Source organism: Dermochelys coriacea, chromosome 14 (genome assembly GCF_009764565.3).
Source record: "Dermochelys coriacea isolate rDerCor1 chromosome 14, rDerCor1.pri.v4, whole genome shotgun sequence".
Taxonomy (NCBI): Eukaryota; Metazoa; Chordata; order Testudines; family Dermochelyidae; genus Dermochelys; species Dermochelys coriacea.
The window spans coordinates 4,333,301-4,358,176 of record NC_050081.1 but is presented as its reverse complement, the minus strand read 5'-3'; the positions used below and the strand labels follow the sequence as shown (position 1 = coordinate 4,358,176).

General features: G+C 45.9%; 1 protein-coding gene across 10 annotated transcripts in view; it reads right to left on the bottom strand.

Annotated features, from left to right (window-relative positions):
* The window catches only part of SLC39A11 (solute carrier family 39 member 11), a 430,131-nt gene that overhangs the window by 195,019 nt on the left and 210,236 nt on the right, over positions 1–24,876 (bottom strand). For all 10 annotated transcript variants that reach the window (XM_043497571.1, XM_038371445.2, XM_043497575.1 and 7 more), the window contains one exon: positions 18,090–18,159. In XM_043497571.1, coding sequence (XP_043353506.1) covers positions 18,090–18,159 — 70 coding nt within the window. The remainder of the gene's footprint in view (positions 1–18,089; positions 18,160–24,876) is intronic.

Below are 24,876 nucleotides of genomic sequence, written 5' to 3'. Positions count from 1 at the left end.
GCCCACTGAGTCAATGGGAGTCTTTCCACAGACTATAGTGGGCTTCAGATCAGGCCCCCAGTATCCTGCAAGAACCCAGCATATCTAATTTTGCACCCCTGCTTGGCTGAGCTGGCCTCCAGAGGATGGAGGCCATTCCATTCACAGATAAGGAGCAACAGCTGACACAGAGCCCCCTGCCACGCACCCCTTTTATCCAGGAGAACTATGCCTGTCCTTAACAAGGTCATCAACACCACTGAGTCAGAAAGCACCTCAAAGTCCCTGACAACCAAAGTAAATAGGCAAGGCTTAAAATTAGCTTGATTTCCACGACTCTCTCCTTTTGAGGCTACAGTTGGCCATTGCTAATAAGAGAAAGGTAAGCAGTTCTCCTTCATCTCCCTCAGATGTGATCTTGAAATGCAGGGCCAGGAGAGCGCCCCATGCATGTAGGTTATTTACACCAAATCAGTTGTGCTCTGGGATGCTAGCTGGGCAATAAAGTTGGCCATAATGACGTTGTCTTGTAATTAACTGAAAAACCACCAGCATAGTATTTTAATTTCTATTATGAAAAATTAACATTTTTTTAAATTATAGAATCTCTCAACACTGTTCTGGCTGGCCAGCTTAAAATGGGGTTTTCCAGTGGGTCTGTCTTCAAATACTCGTTTTCCTTCCCCTGTACAGGCCAGAGATTCTTGGCAGGGGGCACCTTATCCTGCATCCCAAGCCATTGGTAAAAATTCCTATCCAGTTCAATAATGCAGGATCGGGTTGCAAACAAAGAAAAAAGAACCTGATTACTAACAATAAAGCTATCAAGGTGGTCACATGCCATGTTCATCTGCCCACCCTCTCCCATCAGCACAAAAAAAAGGGTACTAGCCCTTCCTAGTGAAGGCTGCAAAAGGAAGCATTTCTAGGCACCATCCTTGACTTACCAAGAGTCAATATATTTTTACAGCAGCAGGTGACTTTAAGCAAAAAGTTAAATGAGGATGGGTTACATATATATTTTTGTCATGCTGTCCTCTAAGAGAAAGACAGACAGATTTTAAACAGAGGAGAGGCACTGTGGTCTAGTGAATTGGAATCAGGAGTCCTAGAATCTAAACCTAGCTCTACCACTGAGTTGCTATATAACCTTGAGCAAGTCTCTGACTCTCTCTCTCTGTGCCTCAGTTTCCCCTCACGTCCTTTGTGTGCTGCATCTACTTAATCTGGAAGCATTCAGGGGCAAGGACTAATCTCTTACTATAGGTTTGTACAGCACTCAACAGAATGCTCTAAACACTAATACAATATAAAACAAATATTATGAATAAACATTGGTTTATAACAAACAGTGCAGACTTTTGGGGTGTCAGCCTTATAAAAAATAAAAAGATGTCAAGGTTCTATATTTTGTCCTGCTGTCCTCTCGCAGTCAGACTTCGGGCCCGATCCTGGGGACACGTCTGCACTTCGATGGCACTGCCACACAAGTAAAGTCGCTCCCAGGTGTCATAGCCTGCAGGATTGGGCCCTTTATCAGTAAGTTCCCATGCTGCCTTCCCATGCAGCCCTCCACGAACGCAGAGTTGAGCGCTCCATGAAAAGGAATGGTCAGAGCAGCTGGGCTGCATATTTCCCAGAAGGACTCTCTCTCCCCTTAACAAAGACGCCCTCTCTTTAAATCCAACACTGGGAAGCCATCTATAAACTGCACCTGTGTTTTACAACCCTGCCAGTGCTCTGCCGCTCGACGAAGTTTTACTGCCAAGACGCGGTGGATTCAGTATCAAAGCCCTCGCTCCGCTTCCCCTGGTGTGGGATGCTGAAGAACGCAGGAATCCAGCCGGTTTTGATCTAAGCAGTTCCAACATCATATGGTTCCTTTTAATCAGCCACACGAAGTGGAGGGATGAGGAGGCTGTGGGGGGGGGGGTGGGTAAATCAACTCATTTAAAGACATGGCTGCCCTTCTCTTTACCTTCCTGTCTGGAAGGCAGCCAGTGGCCAGCTCAGACCTCTGCTCACATCTGGAGGGAACTTTCCCTGAGTTCCAGGGCTGCTGTGCTCAATCGGCCCATTCAAGATGCCCGCTTTGGTTATTATTCCTCTGTGAGTGGGCACGCCGTCCACCTTGCATGTGCAGCTAACATCAGGTGGAGAGGGATCGCTTTGCTATGGGAAAGTGACTTGGAAGGGTTTGGTGTTTTGGCTAGTTGGACAGAATTCAGAGATTCCCACAAACCCCCACAGCTGCCCTCAGGGTGACAGGTCGGGAAGCAGGGAACAATAACACGGCCTCGAAATCTCTGTGGCTCACAGCGTGACTGGGGGTGGTTCCTTTAGGAATAGGGCAAAGAGAAGGGAGAAAAAGAAATCAAACACTCAAAAGCAGAAACAATCACAATTGGAGGCTAAATCAACCCAAGTTCACATTAAACCAACTGACAGGTTTCAGAGTAACTTTTGTTTTCTCCTGCTGATAATAGCTCATCTTAATTAGTTACAGTTTGTATGGCCTCTTACAGTTTGTATGGCAAATTCCATCTTTTCTGTAAGTCTATATATTTATCTTCTTACTATATGTTCCATTCCATGCATCCGATTAAATGAGCTGTAGCTCACGAAAGCTTATGCTCTAATAAATTTGTAAGTCTCTAAGGTGCCACAAGTCCTCCTGTTTTTTATTAAACCAACTGGCACCTCTTAGTGCCCAAAACTCACATGGAGCTAAAGGGACAGAGATGGTCTCCAAGATTCTGCCTTCTTGGCTATTTCACCTCCTGGTTGGATCCATGCACAACTTTCACGGGCCCTAGGAACAAAAAGCTGGGCTGGGTGCAGAGACTGAACGTTCCTCTTCCTCACAGTGCAACAGCAGGATGACCCCAATTAAGCTGCTTCCCCGTCCCCTTGTATTTTACCAATGCCCCTGCCGAGCAGAGAGAGCTCCACACACGGATGAGGTAAGGCTGCCGGAAGACAGGCTGCAGGACACAGCAATTTGGCTTAGGGCTCGTGAAAGTTGGGCTTCATATTGTAGCTTTTTTTCCCTGTCAAATTTAGCTCTGGGGAAGGGGGCACGAGTGGCAGCTCTGGCAGCTAATGGCATCTAAATCATTTCTACTGATATATGGAAGCCTTGATCTGAGACGCTATTTCAGCCTCCATTGTGTGAGTGTGTTCTTTGACAGACAGATGTAGATACAACTGTCTAATAGGAACTGGACTGAGTCCCACCGACTTCTCTCAGCAGGCACTGGGAAGACCGGAAGAAACCTGGAAAACACAGATACAATATTCCCTCCTGAGCAGCTCTATAACAACCAAGATGATGCACACCGCCCAGAGTTCCTGAGCAGCCCCGTAACAATTCAACACATAACCCAGCACACTCATGAACAGCTTTATAAGCAGCAGTCCGTGCATCCTCTCTTACCTACCAGCAACGCTGCTATCACAATCCAAACACCATGCTTGGGATGGAAGGCAAACAGAACTTCTCCCAAAGAGACAGACAATTTACTCCAATAATGAGAAAAGATGAACCGAGGATTGGGTCCTTTTTGCTAGTGTTATTTTTATATTGTGGTAGCCCCTAGGCAGCCCAGACCTGCACTAGGACCCCACTGTCCTAGGTGCTGTACAAACACAGAACAAACAGTCCCTGCTCCAAGATGCTTACACAAGTTTGCCTGGTTACTGATACAGAAAGAATGAACATAGGTGTGTGCATATCTTTAATTTTCTCCTTCTAGGCACGTTAAATAAGAATATACAACTATGGTTTACTTGTTACTTTAACATTTCAGCCAACAGAGGGAAAGATTTAGGAAATGTTGAAAGATCGCGTGCCCCATAGAGAACAAAAGACCAATAATATCTGTCACTGTGCTCATCTGAATTCGTCTCAACTATCAAAAATTTTTCTTCTCTGGTGAAACGTCTTTAAGAGATCAGGAGTTAAGGGCTTGAAGCAAGAATCACTGGGGTGTATTAAGAAGAGTGTCACATGTAAAGACATGGTAGGTCATTGTCTTGCTCTACTCGGCATTGGTGAGGCCTCAGCTGGAGTGTTGTGTCCAGTTGGGGTGCTGTATTTCGGGAAACATGGACAAATTTGAGACAGTCCAGAGGAGAGCAACAAAAATGATAACTGGTTTAGAAAAAGATTTAAAAAACAAGCTTGTTCAGGCTTGAGAAAAGAAGACTGCGGAGGGATCTGAGACAGTCTTCAAATACGTGAAGGGCTGTTACGAAGAGGACAGTGATCAATTGTACTCCGTGTCCACTGAAGGTAGGACGAGAAGTAATGGGTTTAATCTGTGGCAAGGGAGATTTAGGTTAGATATTAGGAAAAATTCTAATTGATAGTTAAGTTCTGGAATAGGTTCCCAAGGGAGGTTGTGACATCCCTATTATTGGAGGTTTTTAAGAACAGATTGGACAAACACCTTTCAGGGATGGTCTACTTGGTCCTGTTGCAGCACAGGGGGTTGGCCTGGATGATTTCTCAAGGTCCCTCCAGCCCTGCATTTCTAATGAGTCCATGATTTATTTGTGCACAAAGGAAAAATTATCTCCCACTGAGATTACACCCATCTCTTTACCTTAACAATATTTCAACACCTCCCTTTAAGGAGAGGATCCCAGGCAACGAAAGATCAAATGAAATGACCTCCTCACCTAATAAATAAATCAAATCGATCAATAATGAAAACCAAACCTCAAAACAAGAAGCTGTCATTAAATGGCAATCCTGGTGCTGCTGCTTTGATAGACAAGGTGCACTCGCCAATGGGTGGGAGGAGACGCAGTGATGCATTCTGAACATGGGGTGGCAGCAGACACACAAAAACCACAGGCAAATTTGCTCTGCAAATCTGAGGCGAGAACGGACTTTCTTTATATTAGCAGACTGAAGAGCACAGGGGTCGATGAGGCAATTTCAACACGCTTAAAATTAAGCTGGCCCTTCGGACCTTTTACATCCTCAAAAGAGCCCAGTGGAAATACCAGAGGTGAAGAGAACACGTTGCAAAGCATCGGGAGTTTAAAAAGAAGACCAAACTTTGGAATTGTTTTCCTTTTCACCAAGACTTCTGGGCACTTCAGTCTCTCCAAAACATACAAAGCCTATCGTTGGCTCAGTCTACTCGTCTGCATTTAGTCTTGTGTGTTGGAGCCTTTTACCTAACTGGCCAGAATCACTCACGTTTCCCTAGCAGCTTGGAGGCCAAAGTGCTTTTAAAACTTCAGCCCTAGTCCTGCATTTGGAACCACCTGTGTGGGTCCATGGGGCTTACAGAAATATGAATCATGGAAGTGATCCAACTGCCTCTGGGGTGCTGAGGGGAAGTCGAGTGGGCAACTAGCACTCAGCACAGGCTAGAGGAAACAGAAACTTTCTGGTCAACGATGTGAGGGCAATACCCCTATACTTAGGGAAAATGCCACAGGAACTCAAACAGCTAATTGGAACAAAGGGGCCCTCGGTGTGCAAAGTCTCAGCCAAAGAGCCACACATGCTAGACACTGCATGGAACTCACTGCACTGACTGAAAAGGATGAAGAGCTGAAGTGACCCACCTGGGATTTGAACCCAGGTTCTAGTGAGTTTTCATTGCGTGGCACCCACCTCTCACTAGCACCCTTTCTGGTTGGGTGTGCCTGCAGTCTTTAAACAGCCCCGGCCCTGGTATTGGGCTGTACCCCCAGGGCTTCCTTGCTGGAGGCAATGGTGTTGCCCTCTTGGACTGTTCTGGTCCCAGCTCTCCAGTTCATTTCCCCTTTATCGCTGTATGACTGTAGGCCACCTCCCCAGTGGCCTATGGCGGGGAGGGATAACAGGGCCCACCCACTACTCCACATCCCAGCCCAGGGATCCTTAGAATAGCAGCCATGCATCACCATGTCCCTTTAGCATAACTGCCTTCAGCTCCCTGAGCCACTTCCCCGCAGTCCCGGCACCCATATCTCAGGGCTCTTGTATGTTCACGCCCAGCAGCCACCCAGGAGCTCTTCCCCAGTCCCTGGCAGCACTGAGCTGTCCGTGGTGCTGCAGTTCCCTTTGGCCAGCCAGGAGCACGTCTACACTCCTCTGGCTCCAGCAAGAAACTGATTGTCTCTGGCTATGCAGCTCCTTTTATATGGCCCTCCTGGGCCCTGACTGGCTGCTTCCCGCAGCCTCTCTGATTGGCTCCAGGGGAAGCAGCCACTCTAGGTTGTTTGTAGGACTCCTCTACTGATACTTTGCTGGGACAGGTGTGGCAGACACTGAGGCCTCCAGCAAGGGGTCTCTGAGCTTAGTCCACTCCCTCGCAGGAGTTCTGGGCATTGTATTTTCATGCCTAACCAATTAAGCCACACCCTCTGATGTAAATTACATTCTCACTTGGAGATGGCACACAAAACAGGATCAGGACCATGAGATTAACCGGGCGCCGGGCTCTCATCTTTCCTATAAGATTATCTGTACAAAAGGGAAATCTGACCATTTGTCTTACAGCTGATGTTTTACCTAGCAACTTTTTTTCTTTTTTTTCCAAATCTATGAACAGAATTGACTGAGTTAAGCCATACTTTGAAATATCAACAAGTCAAAGATCTGTCCAACACCACATGCTTAAGTGCAATTAATACACAGGTATCTACTTGATTCTTCAGGTTGATTTAGCAGGCCTGCTGCTTTCATTATAACAACACATCTCAAGTTCTGGGGTAAAGCTTCCAAAAGCATCTAAGTGGGTTAGGAGCTCATTTTCAAAAGTGACTTAGGTGCATAAGTGCTATTGACTTTCAATGAGACTTTGGTTCCTAAGTATCTAAGTCACTTCTGAAAATGGGAGTTGGGCACTTTTGGAAATTTTACCCCTGGCCAGTATCAGACAGTTGTTTCACAATGTCTAAAATCAGAACCCGAAGATGACATGGGATCTGGAAAACTACTATAAGACAGAGTGTTTATTTTCATTAAGCATAATGTCAATGAGTTCCACAGGTGTCCAGAAAACCCCCTTAAGGGCTTTGTTTGTATTAGTAGTATTTACAAGAGGTCTTCAAAGAGATGGATCAAAAAGTTGTTCCATTTCTCTTCAGCCAAGACAGTGTCCATTTGCTGGACTTTCCAGTCCCAGGTACTTCAGTATTACCTACTACACACAAGGCAGCAAGTGCCCTATGTTGTTTTACAGACAAAGACAAGACCAGTATGTTCAATTAAATAAAAACGAATGAGTAGAAAACCAAAATGGAGCTGCTAATATTTTCCACTTTTAAAAAGCAGCTGTGCATGAAAGAGACAATTCTGCAGCAGGCAGTGAAGGTTTCATTATGGGAAGATGAACAGAAGGTGAGAGGGGAAGAAATGAGATGAGAAATGAGAGCAAAACCCCAACGTGCATGCTCCCCATCTCTTTTTCCCTTGACAATGGCATTTTTAATATCTTTGTGGCATGTCACTTACTGACATGACCCGGAACAAGACACCGAGACGGCTTGGATAACTAATGGGTTGCCAAATCTCTGTTTACCCAGAGACCCTGATTGCATGTAGGACAGTCTCTGAACTTGTACCAGTGTGCAACATGTCAGACAGCACTCAGAGGAAATAAAGCCCATTTGGTTTTCCCCTCCACAAGAGTCTCTCTCCTCTAGATCACCAAGCAAGTCTCACATCCCCACTGCCATACAGATTGATACTGTCAACCTCATTTTACACTGTGAGCCTCTGGCAGAATGGGAAATAGACCCCAGGAATCCTGACTGATTGCCTAGACTTTAAACACAGCCGACTTTGCAAAAAGCTATTTGCACCTCTTGTAGCTGGACTGAGCCCAGGTAGTAAGTGATTAAACGTTAGCCAGTCCTGCCAAGACCAAACGCACCAGGAGCGAGTGTGAACAGCTATTCTACTTCTCCACAGCTTTCCACAAGGGGGCACCTCAATCATTTTGACATCAGGAAGCCATCATGTCGGGGACAGCCGTGCATTCATTTGCGTAATGCCTCGTGTGGGCTTGCTTCTCCCGCAGGAGTAAGACAAAGGATACGTGACAACGCCAGGGTTTTCACTCCTTTCATCAGCAGGAGGAAATCAATGTAGAGGAAGGGAATATGCCAGCCAAAAACAACAAGATAAGCCATGTGTGATCCCACAGATGGGCACAAATTATTCAACCTGAAGAGAAGCAGGTGTGCTAGCGCTCTTCTTTGCGACAGGCGGTAGTTCCCTTTCAAGCACAATACTTGCTCTCCAGTCTTTGGTCCCCTTCTTGCGACGGGATCACACGCTGCCCTGGGATCCAAAAGTGCAGCGCACACACAGAGCAAGTGTGTGTCCGTTTTTCCAGGAGAAAATGCATCTGAGAATAGCTGCTGGATCAAGACTCTTAGGGCTTGCCTAGGTGAACAGTTTGCGTGCAGCAAGCTGGGGTGGAAATCTGAATGTCCAGGGGAAGCCTGCTACTGTGCACTGCAAGTCCCTGGTGCACTTTGATCTACTCCACTCTGAAACAGGAACTTTTACTGGGCTGCAGCATTGTCCACACTGACAGCTAGCGCATGGCACACTAGTGCTCTTTAGATTCGCATGCTAGCTTGCCATGCACCTACTGTTCATTTAGACAAGCCCTTGGGGGAAGAAGAAAGATGGCCTTGTGGTTAAGGCACAGTCCTAGGAAACAGGAGATCCGGGCTCAAGTCCCAGCTCTGCCACATACTCCCTGTGTGACCTTGGCCTAGTCACTTAGGGCTGGATTTTCAAACATGTTGCGTGCCCACTGACCGCGCCTGGAGTGGAGGGTGTTGAGATCCAGTCCTTAATCTCCCTGTGCCTCAGTCCCCCAGTCTCTAAAAGGCAGATACCATCCTATTGGGAGGATAAATACCTTAGTGCAGAGCTCAAACACTGCCGTGATGGAAGCCATATAGCTGCACACACAGATACTACCTCCCAGCCACAACCCAGGCAAGTATATTTCAAGCCGACCTGGGAGATCGCCAAGCTGGGAGAGAAGGTTCTCCACAGACTATTCAGCCCTCAGCCTCTCCCCTGAGACGATCAACAATTAAATACCACATGTGGTGGGGGCTTTTGCCATGTGGATGCTTATTGTCAAGAAATAAGGGGGAGCCGCCACCTCCTCTCACATACACCGCCAACACACTTCACTTGCTACAAACCTGGAGCCAAAATCCAGCTGGCATCCTGGAAAGGATGGCAGCTGTACCTCACTGCCAGAGCCAACCCTTTGAACGACCCTGGATTTCCATTTTGGCTGGTGAAAGATTAACTCATCATGGACCTTCGTGGAGAGGGTAGATCTTTATTACAGTGGTTGCTAATTAAATCGAGCATTCTAAGAACTGAACCTTGACAATGAGTGGCAGAATAGAATGGAGACTTAGAAACAGGTGATCCTGACCTTTTGAGATGGAGACGCATGGACCATGAGACCCAAAAATATCCTCTTGGCTTGTGTTTTTTTTTTTTCTCCCATCGCTGCCCTCAACTGCTCATTTTCCCCCCGACCACTATGAAAGGCCACATGGAGCTTGGGGAGGAATCTGAGAATTATTCTCCCCACCTGGAGCTCTTGTTTGTAATGCTCATAATATATCTCTTGGCAGCATTTTCCTTTCGTCACATGACTCAAGTTCACCCGCTCCCGCAACCCATTCCTGAGCTGAAGAATGTTTAATTTTTGATAAAGTATTGCAGTCCTCTGGGAACAGTTCAGTGAGGTTCTTCATGGCTGCATGAGAAAAAGAAAATGATCCTGCAACAGAGATTTAGCCAGATCAATCCAAGGGATTTTTTTAAAGGGAGGGGCAGTATTTTAATTCTTCCCTTTCCCTAATTTAAATGAACAAACAACATTTCTGCAGAGACAGCAGTTTATATTAAGAGCTTGACAGATCTCACAAACTAAGCAGGGTTGGATTAATTTTTGGATGGGAGTTTGCCAAGCAAAGCTTAAAAGCTGCAGCATTAATGATATGAGTCAGTACTGACAAAGCCAGAGCCTGGTGTTAGAAGGTATGACATTGCAAGGTATATAGAGCTTCTGTTCTTTGGTGTTTATTAATTTCCTTTTTAAGGGTTTCTTTTCAGCAATGTTTGAGTTTTATGTAGATGTCCAAAAAAATCAGGGTTTTTCAGGGCTCTCTCTTTGTATACCGTAATGAGTAATCGCTTCGTAACGTTTCCTCATACTCCTTAACCTATTACTGTTTAAAACAGCACAGTGTTAAAGTACTCTAGGGAACCTTCAGTGTGCACAGCAGCGTCCACACCAGCGGTTCTCAACCAGGGTTACACATACCCCTAGGGGTACACAGAGGTCTTCCAAGGGGTACATCAGCTCATATTCATATTGGCCTAGTTTTACAACAGGTGACATAAAAAGCACTAGCGAAGTCAGTACAAACTAAAATTTCATACAATGACTTGTTTATACTGCTCTGTATACTATACACTGAAATGAAAGTACAATATTTATGTTCCAATGGATTTATTTTATAATTAGATAGTAAAAAGGAGAAAGTCAGCAATTTGTCAGTAAATGTGGCTGTGACAACTTTTGTATTTTTATGTCTGATTTTGTAAGTTTTTAAGTGAGGTAAAACTTGGGGGTCCACAAGACAAATCAGACTCTTGAAAGTGGGACAGTTGTCTGGAAAGGTTGAGAACCACTGTTCTACACGGAACAATTAATGCGCAACACATTAGTGCGCTTTAGAAACAACATCCCCATAGTCCACTTTACTGCTCCGGGTAGACAAGCCCTTAGATACATGTAACTATTTCTGGGGTTTTTCCAGTTTTTATCCAACACACACCTATCCCCCCGCCCTTTTTTCTGTTTGGATCGGGGGTATTTTATCAGGGTTTATAACTTAAAACTTAAAATCAGAAGCCTTATGGATATGCCACGTGACCCAGGTCCTCATAATCCGTGATCCAAGATCCCGAGGAGGCATTTATGCCAGTGCAGAGAAAGCGAAACTCATTCTCCTAGCCAAGTTTCAAATCAGTCACTCCAACGTCATTCTCTGCTGGACAAAGTATGTGTCACTTCCTAATACATGGACTTGTGTGGTCCTGAGTTACTGGACGGTTGCTGCCTTTCACTTCGGAGGGGGTAGCATTTCAGTACTACATCACAGAGAGCTTCCCTGTGCACGTGGCTTACAGAGTTTTAACGCTGCACGGCCACTCCACAAAAGGCAAGGTTATTATTCAGCACCAAGGCAGTTAAACATTACGTTCTAGTAGAAGTTACCAAACCAAATACAGATTTATAAAAAAAACTCCAACCCTACCACACTGGTCTGTTATCCCCCAGTATGCCGATTGCTCTGAAGTACAAGTAGGTCCATTTGAGCTAAAAGGGACCCCTCCCATCTATCTTCATCCCGCCAGAAGGATGTCTCATCTTTACCCATCTCCAGTCATGACAAGTCCACTTCCACACCTGGCCAGCTGTTCCACTGCCTTGACTGTTATTAGACTTTATATAGATGGGAGTAGTTCAAGAAGATTGTTTCTTGCCTAGCTGCATTTGTTAGCTAACCCACCATTTGCTTCGCTTCTCTACAGTCCTCAGTGGCTGGAGAGAGGGCAGGATTGTTCCTGTCCCAAAATTCAGCAATGGCTTAAAACAGAACTCTTGGACCCTTCAACACATACTCCAGGACGAACGACTAGATCAAGCCAGGTCTTGTTCTATTGGCAGATGACATTGTTAAACAGATGGATGGTGATTAAGTTATTTTCCCTTCTCTTTTGCAGCCTGTTAAATTTGCACTGATATTCCTCATGGACCAAATTCCAGCTTTCATCTAACATGATTAATGCTGCTTTAAATACAGAGAAAGAACCAGCGGCTTCTGTCTTCTTCGCTTTTACTGAGCAGCCTCTGAAGAAAAAAGCCCCTTTGTTAGCACATCTCAGGAGTCTCTATAGACTTTATGAGGAGCCTTTTATTTCAAAAGGTTGGAGAGAGGAGGTTTCTATAAACCAGCATATTGCATATTTTCTCTCATAAGGATCCAAATTTCCTATACCCCTAGAGTTGCACATTCAGACCAATACTGCTCTATTATCGGTAACTCTCAATCCTTTGAGAAACGTTCGGAGACGATTCTGACCATGGCTCCAGGGTGGGTCTGTATGTAACACACATATCCCATCAGGGAGCTTCTCTTGCATTTAAGGTTTTGATTCCGCCTGCAGTGGACTTTGCCTCTTTCCAAAGCCCAAGGACATGCAGTCGTATCGGGCCGAAAGAGGGACTTGGGCTGTTCCAAAAGCCATGTTCAGCTCTAGGCCTGGGACTCCCCCTAAAAATATGGAAACAATAAGGTTGCTGTGAAGCAACATCTCCTTGCTCTATGGTAGAGAAAAGCCTTGAGGCTCACTTCACAGGCTGAATATGCTGCATATCCCAAGCCACTTCAAGTAACAGGTGGGTCTATTGAATGAATGGCAGGGGGCACTGCTTAGTGGTCGTTAGTCTCTGCTATACAATTCAAATACAAAAGGGTTTGATGATGGTTTATTTTATGCCTTGCGGGTGGTCTGGATTTGACTCATTTCTCTGCCTTTTGCTTCCCAGGCATACAGGGGCTAGGTGTACTTATGGGGTGGTGCTGTGTACTATCGTGGAGGGCATATGGGGCTGACGGGGCTGGGAGTGCTGTGGACACACTGGATACGTCTTCCCTGCAGAGTTAACTTGAGTTATCGACACTCAAGGTAGCCTAGCGCGTAGAAAGCGGGAGCAGACGCGCTGTTAATAACACTTGAGCTGCTTTGTCCACATTAATGCTACGTGGGTGTTGCTAAGACTTCTGGGGGCCTCTCCCATGGTTCTTAGCATGGCAGTGAAAGCTGAGCTGCTCCAGGATTCTTGCCCAGTGAAGTGTGGGAACTCTTGCCTGTCCTTTCCAGGCACCTGGGGGGAACTGTAGGAAGGCACTGCAGCACCACGCAGCTGGAACTAGCCTGAGCCCACATAGCAGCAGGGTTGTGTTAGCAGCTGATGAGTTGCACTCATTCGAGTTGTTAAAACTGCTTCTGTGTCTTACCACAAAACCCAGACGTTTGCAAACAAGCTTTTAAAACAGCACCTCAACTGCAATGGGCAATGCACGTCCCACCCAGCATCCTTCAGGCAACGAGAGGCACAAGCTCAGTGGAAGCATCAGGGTGAATTCGTCAGGACCACCTGAGGTTTAACTCGAAAAGCCAGGTTCGGGGTTCATGTTGGCTACTTGACAGCTCTGCCTGCTGCTCCTGCAGGGGAGGTTAGAGGGCCACCCCTAGTATCATGCCCCACAGGTCCACATGATGCTGGCACTCCGGGTTAGTGCTTATTTGTAATGAAAGAGGTGCCGAGGCGCAAGAAATATTTTTACATTCATAACTAAGGCTGAGTCTTTCACAGAGGTCATGCTCTTCCCCCTCCCCCCCCGCAGCAGCATCCGCTGGAGCGCCCCGCCAGAGCACCAGCAGCACCCTGGAGGCCCCCCAGAGCACCTAAGATTTAGTCAGGGATATTTATAGTACAAATCATGGGCATGTCGTGGGCCATGACTTTTTGTTTATTGCCCGTGACCTGTCCATGACTTTTATTAAAAATACCCGTGACTAAATCGTAGCCTTATTCAAAGCGCCAGGGCTATGAACTGCCAAGCCCACAGGTGCCAGGGCTCAGCCCTGGCACAAATTAAGCACTGTTCAGGAGGGAACTGAAGCAGCCTCGCTGTGATATGCACGGACATCATTTACAAGTCAGCCAGAGAGAGGCACAAGTTGTTCTACTCCAGAGCTGGGACAGACCCACTCAGCTCCTTCTGCTTCTAGTATTCTTGTCTGTTTACCCGCCCCCTCCCTTTCTTTATTCAACGTATACAATCAGCTGAGCAGTCCCAGCTCCGGCCATCTGCACCAGGCTTGATTTATGTTTGCAAGGCGTATTCTGAGTATGATTGCTTCCGCTTCCCTCGTTCAGTAAGTTCAGGCAACACACAGTTTGGAAATACAAGTAAAGACTCCCTAAGCCCTTTGGCAGATGAGCATCCCAATCCCTGGTGAACAATGGGTCCAAAGCACAAAACCGTTCCACAAAGTCCACATTGTTCCACTAAGTCCAACCAACTTAGCAGCCGCGGCTCAGATCTGAGCAGGAATAATGGGATTTCGCATAAAAGGACTCAGATATATTGGCACTGCTCTGGGGAAGTCCAAAACCCAGCAAGCGTTACTGCAAGTGAAGATGGAGATCTATTGGCAGAGCCATGTGGAAGCCCGGGAGTGGACTACAAAGGAGACTGTAGGTGAGGATTGAGGAGCATCATTACTGCTCCCAATCAAAGAGAAGTTTGCTATAGCAGGTTATATAATTTTCTCTATATACTAAAGCAGGATGCCTGGCAGATGAATGTTCATGAAAGCAGGAGTGATAGCACTGAACTCCTTCAGGAAGTAGGAAAGATGGAAGACTCCTCATCCAAATTCATTATTTAGGTTAGCAAGATTACCGTGTGCCTTTTAATTCTCCTGGGAGGGAAAAGAACCTGAACTAGAAACATACTTCTCTCCAACTCAGTTACATGGTGGCTCTGTGAAAAACAGGCTGCAAAGATGAAAAGGAACAGCAGTCACAACTAAAGGCTCAGCTAAAACTGTAGGGCTGTTTTTCTTTTTAAAGCTCTTGGGCTTACTTTGGCAACCTGAAATCCAGCAGAGTTACTGCCACTTCTGCAACCTGCTACGCTCACTTACTCACACTCATAATCTCTGTCAAATCACTAGTCTCACTGGAGTTCAAACTTGGATGCAGCACATAGCAAATCTTTAGGCCTGCTGGTCAGAATGGAGCAATGAAGGAAGCAGGAGCAGCCAGTGAACAAAGCAAATGTGCTTTTTATACGTGCTCCGGTGGCCATTTTCACACATCACAAGCGTTCGCTTTTAGGAAGAATTTAGGATCAGTCTTAAGGGGAGCTGAGGAACAAACTGACAGCTACTGGGGCTCTGACTGTTTATTGACGGGAGGGAAGCAGAAATCACATACTGAGCAATGACCTCTTTGCCCTTTGTAACAGCATAGGTGCAGCCAACATATCTGTTACAGAGACATCGCTCCTTTAAGACCAGGGGTTGCCGGGAGTTGTAGTGCTAGATGGGACACATGATGGAGAGGGGTCAATGGACTAAGTATCATCAGACTACCTGCTGAACTATATATAAAGGAATCCTCCTGGCTCAGCTTGAGAAGATGACAATCCAGGTAACACTGTGTGCAGGGGAACCTGATGGGAGAGGTCACTATGTCTACACTGCCGTGGAACTTGAGGTAGCAGACCCTGGTTTGTTAACCTATGCGTGAGCGTCTACACTCACTTGTAACCCCAGGTTAGGAACTGTTGAACCCTGGGTCCCAACCTGGGGCTCCAGCATCTACACTGCGTTATGCAGCCACCCCTATCCCAGACTCTCTCCCAAAACATGATTGCTGTTGCCCTTTGTTCATGGTGCAGCGTGGGAAAACTTGACTGGCCAGAGGACAAAGCAAGTTGGCCCATGGAATACTTTTGGTGAACTCCCAGAACACAAGTCCAGTGGGGCTGCATTGATGCTCCAAAGCAATAGGGCTTGAATCCTGGGTTCTGGCTTGATTCAGGCTCCGACGCGCCATCCCTCTGGGGTCCTGGGTCCAAGGGTATGTCTACACTGCAAGAAAAGACCTGCAGAAGCGAGTCTCAGAGCCAGGTCAATTGACTCAGGCTCGTGCTACAGCACTAAAAATAGCTGCAAAGTCGTTCCCGCTCAGACTGCAGCTTGGGCTCTGAAAACCGGGGAGGGGGTTGAGTCTCCGAGCCCTAGGGGAATGTCTACATGACTATTTGTAGCACCACAGCATGAGCTTCAGGAGGCTAAGGTGCGAGACTTGGGCTCTGAGACTTGTGGCCATGTTCTTTTTATTTAGTTTTTTGGCAATGTAGACATATCCTTAAAGGGAAAGATGTGTCCTCTCCCATTCCTTACTTGCTGAAAGCTGGACATTTCTCCACTGGCTGTTGCGAGTAGTGTGTGTTACTCTGACCCTGCTTTGGAATCTCCTTTAAGTTAATATAGCCGGGCCTGAGGAGAAGGACTAGGCCAGCATTTACACTCCAGTTTTATTCTCCAGCTCATGTATCTGCCTACTGGTCTACACCTTATCTACACATTTTAGACTTCCTTCTTCCCTTTAAAAGTTTCCCACAGGTGTGGCTCCAACAATAAGAGCATAAATGCCGACAGCATGCTAGGGTTTTCTACCTTGCCACGCAGACCTGCTGTGAGCTGGCAGCAATGGTGGTCATCTGCAGGATGACTAGCGTGAGCAAGGCCTTAGCAGCGAGCAGCCTGGAGGGGAGAATGCTCACGTTTAAACAGATTTGTTGTCACCCCGCAGCACTGCCTGCTCCTCAGGGGAGCCAATTTCCAGCTAGATGGAAGGAAGCAAGCCGAGAGGCTCCTCCTAGGCAAGTTGCTTAACGTTTTGCACATTTCTGAAGCAGAAAAGACTACAGAGGGACTCCCCCATCCAGGTCCCCAGTGCAACAGAGCAACGCCCATGCAAGCGAGCCGCTCGCTACGACTGTCCTTCAGTCTATTTGGTTAATTAATCTGAAGTTGCTAGCTCCTCCACCCCTGCCTGGCAGTGCCTCAGGAGAGGAGAGCATGATGCAGGTCCCACTGACAACTGATGCATTCATTTCTGACTAAACCCTGGGGAAAGGCACCCAGGGTAGGAAGAGCTGTCAGAATTTTAGCCATGTCAAATCAAACTCCTCCGCACTGGAGACACGCTGATGAGGGCTTGAAGGAACTTCGAGGCAGCTAAATGATATTATTAAATGAAGGGCAGAGGGAAAAAGCTGGCGCCGCCTGGAAGATCGATGCTTCTCCCCCACTGAGATGCATACAGCTTTCCTATTCATCTCTGACATTAATCATTAACACGCCCAAGGAAAGCAGCGGCTGCTGGGGGCGAGGAGCGCTGCGCTACGACATGGTGCAATGGCTGAACATCTCCATGGCAAACATCAGAGTCACTCAGGTGCTTGTTTATTGGGCATTAGAGCATCACTTTGGCAACTCATCTTCAGGTGTGCGCACTGGAGAGACAGATGCTCTTTAAAACCCTTCCCTGATTCAGTTTTTCTGTGCTCAAACACCACTCCAAAAATATGCTATGTGTTTAAAATGACCTGACAATGGCTATTGGAAAGTCTGGGCCTATGTCACAGCTAGAATCACGATGACAGAGCCATGTCTCCAAGCCAACCTGGGATTCTGCTTCCTACCAGCTCAGGAAGACATGGTGCAGCACATAAGAATGGCCAGATTGTGTCAGACCAAAGGTCCATCCATCTAGCCCAGTACCCTGTCTTCCAACAGTGGCCAGTGCCAGGTGCCCCAGAGGGAATGAGCACAACAGGGAACCATCAAGTGATCCATCCCCTGTCGCCCATTCCCAGCTTCTTGCAAACTCAGTCTAGGGATACCATCCCTGTCCATCCTGGCTAATAGCCACTGATGGACCTATCCTCAATAACGGATGACATCTGCCCTGCAAGAATCTCTCTGAGGGCCCAATCCTGCAAACTGCAGAGTAATCTGAGCCCAAATGCCTGCACTGCTATTTTACAGCCCGGTAGTCAAGCCTCATGAGCCAGAGTCAACTGACACAGGCCAGTCGCTGGAATTAAATTGTAGTGTAGACATACCCCCAAACAGGCAAGTACTATTGGTTCACTGTCCTCTTTTATCAGTTCCTCAGCTCTATTTGTCTGCCCAGTGGAGCAGGAGTGAAAAGCACTTTCAGAGAGTGGGCATCGCTGACAAAAACTTTTCAACTGCAGCCAATAGAAAAGTCCAACAGCAGTAGGAATTTCTTCTGCTTTCCAGACCAATTTAAACTAACCCATACTCCTATCTCCAATCACACCGTAAACCTTCACACATCATTCCAAGATCAAGAATAATATTTCTGAGAGGCAAGAGTGTGCATAAAGCTTTAAATGTCGAGATCAGAAACAGCCATGTCGCTTACCTGGCGCTTTCAAAGGTTGCAGATGCTGACTTCCCAACAGCCCCAAATCCAACTCCAACAGCTAGACCCTCTGAAGGGGGGGGGGGGGGGAGAGAGAGAAAGTATAAAAACTCAGATCAGTCAAGCAGCTAGATAGACCAAGCCTCTGCCAAACTAGGTAATCACAATGGTCCCTTCTGGTCTATAATGTATGAATGTGCTGAAATCAAGACCAGGGATGTGGGTTGATCTTCCAATTTAGCTCCCATAATTCTTCGAATGACTGTTAAACCATGTCATTTATTTTCCTTTTTACATTTGAGATGAGGTGCTCAGATACTGTGGCGCTGTGTACCACAGAAATGCTAAATCAATCAGTCAGGCTCTCAGCGGAGAATTAAGAGGCTTTACCTCCAGCACATCCCCTCCACCTTGTAAATACAGCCCAGACAAATGCCATACATGCTTACACTCAGGCCCCATCCAGTATTCTGCACCCAGAGATCAAAATGTTACAGATTACAACAGCTACAAGAGTGCTGGGCAGTTTCCGTAGAGTCCTGTCGTATTTTTCATCATCATCAGGAGAACTCACACGCTCTCTCTCACATACACGGAAAAAAGCCCCATGGCAAATCATGGGCAAAAACATTGCTGAGCACGTTTCTTTATGAGTTACCGATGGCTCAGAGAGACTTGTTTCCTTAAGTAGTAGAACAGAAATCTGCAGGAAGCTAACTTCATTTGCCTTACTCCATCCTAACATGTTGCGTCCACAACACAGAGATAGGAGGCATATTCACAGTTGATTGGTAGCTTACTGAAACACGAATTCTCAACTCTCTGCTAGGATCTCTTCTAGCAGGTATATTTTCTTTCCTACAGGAGTCACAAAGCTGTCTAATTACAGTGGCCACACAGTCTAATAGGAGAGAAGGGTGGTTAGACCTTCAGACAGGTGCAGGAGGCCTGCAATTTGACATTATGTACCTTTGGTTCCAACTACAGAAGTGATGCTTACAGCACCTCCTGGATAATTAGCCTGTTCTTCTCAGTTCACTTCCTGCCTTTTCTATTTTCTTCACAAACTCTCCCCAGCCCCCCCCCCCAATCCCCAGCAATTCTTTTTCTTCTTTCAAAACAAAAATTATTCTCTTATTTTCAGAGCAATGTAACTTTTGTTTCTTTGCAGTTCACTTTATTTATTTATTTTTTTAAATCAGACAGTCTGCCATCGCTTCTCTCCAAGCGAGAGACGGCAAAAACAAAAATAAAATTGGACTTGCTTATATAATTTGATGCTGAAGCAAAAGAGGGGTTTTTCACAACCCCGGACAGAGACAAAATGGCTGACTTCTACTGGACAAGCATCTTGATGCAACATCCAAGATGGCGGAACTTTGATTAAGCTCCCAATAGTCTGGACACTTCTCTGAAACTTAACTGAACTTTGAGTGTCTGAAAACTGCAGCTCAAAGTCTCAGAAGAGCAGGGTCTTTTCATGACGATGGTGGTCTTTCACCTTTCCAGTCAGCTGGAAAAACATAACTGCTCCTTTCATAGATTTGGGCATTTCCATTTTACCCTCTCCCCACTCCAAGCTGAAAATGCAGAAATTGAAACAGATCTTGGGACCTCTAAAACTTTGGTTTGAATTTTGGGCAAAGATATAGGATAAGGCCAGAGAATCCCAAAGCAACCAGCTGGTCCTAGCTGTAAGGCTACAGAATTATAAATCTTTAAGTGTCCACTGATGAATAATACTGTTGTATGGTAATTCCACTGAATAAAATGGAGTTACTACAATCTGAGATCCAACACTAATGTGATGGGCACATTACAATACCAAAGCCAGATAGATAGTACACTTATGAAGAATGCCAGTAGAGCCTCCACGAGGTGTTTAAGAATATCCCCCCTGGAATATATGCACACAACACGAGATGTGAACAGAGAGTTGATCGAATGCTGCTACTTCCAAATAGTTTGCACCTACAGCTGATAAAGGGCTTAGTAGCTACATCCCCGTTTCATATTCACACAGCAGGGTGGGTGGTTTGGGGTTTTTCACTTTAAAGACAATTAATGGCTCGGAGCCGTATCCTTGACTAAAGCCATTGAGATGGTTTGGATGGCTGCAAGTCTGGTGTTACCTTTCTGAGCGTGACGGGGAACAGAAGTGTATCTCCCAGAAGGCAGAACTCAAGTAGCCAAAGCGCTGATGTGATTAAATTATGGAAAGAGCCTAGACACCAGGTAAGAAAAATGCAATAATTACCACGCTCTGAAGTGGGAGTCAAAAGAAGTGAAAGAAACTTGCTGGTGAAATTTATGAAAGAGAAGCACAAACTACACATACACAGGAACACAAATAATGGGGAATTCAGATCAACAGATGGCGCGTGAGGAACTGTTTGCTGGGTGGAGAAGCTGCAGAGTGAGGATGGAAGCTGTACCGTGGACCAGGTGTTCTACCAAAGTATAAAATTAGGAAGGTAATGAAGAACAGAAATTGGCAGTGGCCACAGGCTCATTCCACTCACAACTGGGAGAAGAGAGAATCTGAAAGTCTCTCAATTAATCACCGTCCAGATTCATAACTACCCTCCCTCCCCCAACACACACAGTGTCAGAGCCCTGAATAGTTCCCCCCCCATTCTTCCTAATTCCTGCCTTTCCGTCCTGGATGCAGATAGAATGGATATAATGACATGCACATGCACCCAAATACACAAGGCGTTCACATACACAGAACCGAGTATTTCTTTGCAATACTGAAAAAGTGACCACATAACATCACCACTTTTGAGATCTTCAACCGCTTCCGTAGCCGACATCAAAGTACATTAAATATATTCATTTATGCAACTCCCATGTGAAGCAGTTAAATACGATCATCTGCACTTTAGAGAGGACCAAACAGGCACAAAGGAAGGTTAAGTGAAAAAATAACGTGCTGTCAACCTCACCGTGTTCAGAGTTCAATGCAAAACCAGTCTTCCTTCTTTAAAATGCTTCACAAAACCGAGCTACTACTTCTACAGGCTGGGAAGGAAGGGAGAGAAAAAGATGGCTGTTTCTATTTTCATTGTTGAGAAGGTGCTCAGATACGATGGTCGTGGAGGACAGACAAATACAGGACTTGGATATGAGGGCAGAAGGATACAGGGAAGCACAGAAACATCATTACAATTTAAAACCCAGGTAAATAAGCAATCCCAGTTTTCTGGCTTTGGGGACGCCCCTCCCTCACCTGGTTTCAGAGCTCAGACTACAGCCCAAGCCCAAATGCCTACACTGATATTTTTAGCCCTGTAGCGCAAGCCCGAGTCAACCGACCCAGGCTTTGAGACTCGCTGCTGCAAGTCTTTTGCAGTGTAAAATACTGAAGCAGGTTAGGGGGCAGCTCCTCCTATGCAATCACATGAAAATGTTGTCTGGTGGATTAGTCTTCTAGAACACAGAGAAGTTCATTCTACTGCCTTAGACAGCTCACATGAAGAGTGTTCACAGGCCATCTATTAGAAGCGCTACAGAACATATGAGCCTTTGAGAGACAAGGTGGGGGAGGTAATATCTTTTATCGGACCAACTTCTGCTGGTGAAAGTGACAAGATCTCTATTGCCTGAAAGCTTCTCTTTCACCAACAGAAGTTGGTCCAATAAAAGATATTACCTCCCCCACCTTGTGTGTGTCACATCCTGGGACTAATACAGCTACAAAAACTCTGTATACAACACATGTACCTTTAAAAAATTACAACGAGAAGCAGTTAAATACACAAAAATGCAATAATCAGGGTTTAGGAGCAGAGCCTTGCTAAGAACGTGAAAGGATTTCGAGCTCTTATGAATTGGATCAAGGCCCAGCGACTTTAAAGTCAGCGCCTGTGCCCAAGACCACCTGCATTGTTGCGTTCCTCCCTGGGGCAATGCAGATCACGAAGACCAGACCGAAGCATAAGAAAGCGAGGGATAAAGAATTCAGCAACAAGGAGACCCACATGGAAAAGTAAATTTCCAAAGGCGAAATACTGCAAAACCTTGTCATCTGACAACACTTTCCCACCATAACTAGAATGACATTCACATCATCAACTACCACATATCCCTACCTTCCCTTTAAAAAAAATTCTACTCTGAGCAAAACTTCCTTTAACCTAATAAGCATTACTGGCATTGGATTACCAGCAAGGGCAACCGGGTGATGGAGCCAAAAACTCCATGAAGTCCACTAGGGACTTTGTTATTGCCAATCTATAGCAGATGCTTCAGTGACATTGGCAGAATTAAACCCTAAATTAAAATAACCAGGTCCAACAGGAGCAGTACAGATCCGGTTTAAACAAATCCAAACTGGAGGCGAATTTAATGCAGGTAGAAAAACAGTGACCACATCAGCTTCACTGGAACCATCAATACTCCTCCCCATGAGGAATAGACTGGAGGGTCAAGAGGTTACTTCGGTCTCTAGGGCTCATTCAGAACTTGGACTCTCTTCTCAGGCTTTTGTGATACAGTCAGCTGTCCACGGGGACCTTTTCACACTCAGCAATGAACGTTTGGCATCATCTTTATAGGAAAGTTGGGAACCTCAGCTACAACAAATGCAGGAGAGAAGAGGGACAAGCCTTCTAAATGCAAGCCATCTATCTCAGGAACTAGCTGAGAATGTTTCCTCTGTCAAATACATGTTTTCGGAGCACCAGCAAAAGTGTGTGTGTGTGTGTGTGATTAGTCTAAATCTCAGATTTTCCTCTGCCACCGGAGAATTCTCCTAGGTAGCAGGAAAAATTGGACATACCATAGGAATGAAAAAAATACTCAGTCTGTCCTTCAGAGCTAAATACCATCCCCATCTAGTTGAGCACTCCATATCTATAAGTCATTCTGTGGTAGCTGGAGTCTCTTAGTATTAAGCTATCTTTTTAATGTGGGTTGTTTTCGTACGCACGCTCTTTGCCTGCGACGATGCACTGTTGGCTCATGTTTCCCTTCAGATGTCATACGTTATATGGTTTGCGTTGTTCTGAATACCCGGAGTAAAGGTGCAGGACGACTCCTACACAAAATACCAGTCTGACGTAGAGGTGCTTACTGCTCACAACTTTGCTGACATCAACGGGCGCTTCACCTAGGCCAGCTAAAGGAGCACAACGCCCTGCCACAAAAAGATGGGTTTCAAAGCTCCCCAGGCAAAAAACAACCAAGCCTTCAAAATCCTTGACGATGTTTGGCTGCTGGTGCTGAGAACATCACCTGTCATGCTGACCAGTGGTGTCTCCTCCTTATTTCTTGTACCCTCCCCTGTCTTATCTACCTATTGTGTTTAGTGGAAGCTCTGTGAAGCAGGTACTGTCTTTTGTTCTGTGTTTGTACAGCGCCTAGCACAACGGGATCCTGGCCCATGACAGAGGTTCCCAGACTGATGATACAAATAATAAAAAGCACCATAAACACGGCTTAGCCGTGATATTTGCTTGCACCACGGTGTTTCCATATGTTTATCAGATAGAGAGAAAACCCTGAAACACTCAGTTTAAGAACCTGTGTTTGTGCACAATTTTCCTCCCACAATTCAAACCACGGCAACTAGTGGATTCTGGCAGGTTCTTGTAACAAAATTACTCGACCTTGGGCTGTCTTTCCCATGCTTGGCAGAGCTCTGGAAAGGTTCTGGCAAATGGGAACTAAGTGATTGATTCTTTCATTAGCCAGATCAACTGAGCAAGGGGAAAGAAAGGCAATAAGTAAAATGGAACATTTCCTATAAGCACAGGATAAAAGTGACTGCAGATTAATTTGTGCTTCCTTGATGCTGGATCCCTGCATTCTCCAAATGGTTGACAGGCTGGGTGGAAACCAAGACTGAACAGTCCTCGAGGGGAGGGTATGGCCCTGCCCGAGAGATGGCTCCGTGTTAGGTGAAATGGGTGATGTAACATCTACCCCCTCTCAAAAACCTACACTACCTTGATAGTGGCAGAACTACCCCAACATCCACCATTCTCTTTTTTCCTGCAGGTGAACTGTAGCCGAGCTCAATGGGAATTATTCCCCACAACTCGTACTCAGAAAAGAAGCTTTCCCTTTCTGGTTCCTCTTGCACGTCTATTGATTGGTTGTAGCAACCGGATGCTCCTCTCTCTGCAGCAGCCACGTTCTGAGCTACAGGACAACTCAGCAACCTCGGCAGCACCTGTTCCCCCTTGTGGCATCATGAGGTTACTTCTCACATAGGAAGTGGTGCCATGTACATGAGAGGTTCCCAGACTGAGGATACAAATAGCTCCCTTTTCAGCCAGAGAGAGAGAGAGACTCTGTAGCTTCCCAACATGGATTCAGTATTCATAGAATGAGACCACTTCGCTTAGGGCTTTTAAAAGTATAAGGTTGTATAACTTGGCTTCTAGCTGTTAAATTCCTTGATTAATCTACTTGCCAGAGCGTTACATTAAGGATCTCTGGATCCCAGGACAGCTCAGACACCAAGATGCATTGTTCTTTACTGTAACAGTTCATCGCTATATATTATGCTATTCATTCCCCAGTGCTGGTCTCTACTGTGAAGAGCTGAAAGCCTACAATATTGGGTGGTGAAATTCCATGTGCATTTGCAGGTAGCTACTTCCCCAGAACTCCTTCCACTTCACAGGGCTGGGAGCTCACATTTGCAATAAGTTCCAGAGGGTTGGGAGGAGAAAGAGGAGAAAAAAAAAAGAAGGTGCAATCAGAAATCTCCAACCCTGAGATTAAAGAGGAACACCATAGCATCCCCCTGCGCTCACAAATGGAGCTGCTTCTTCAA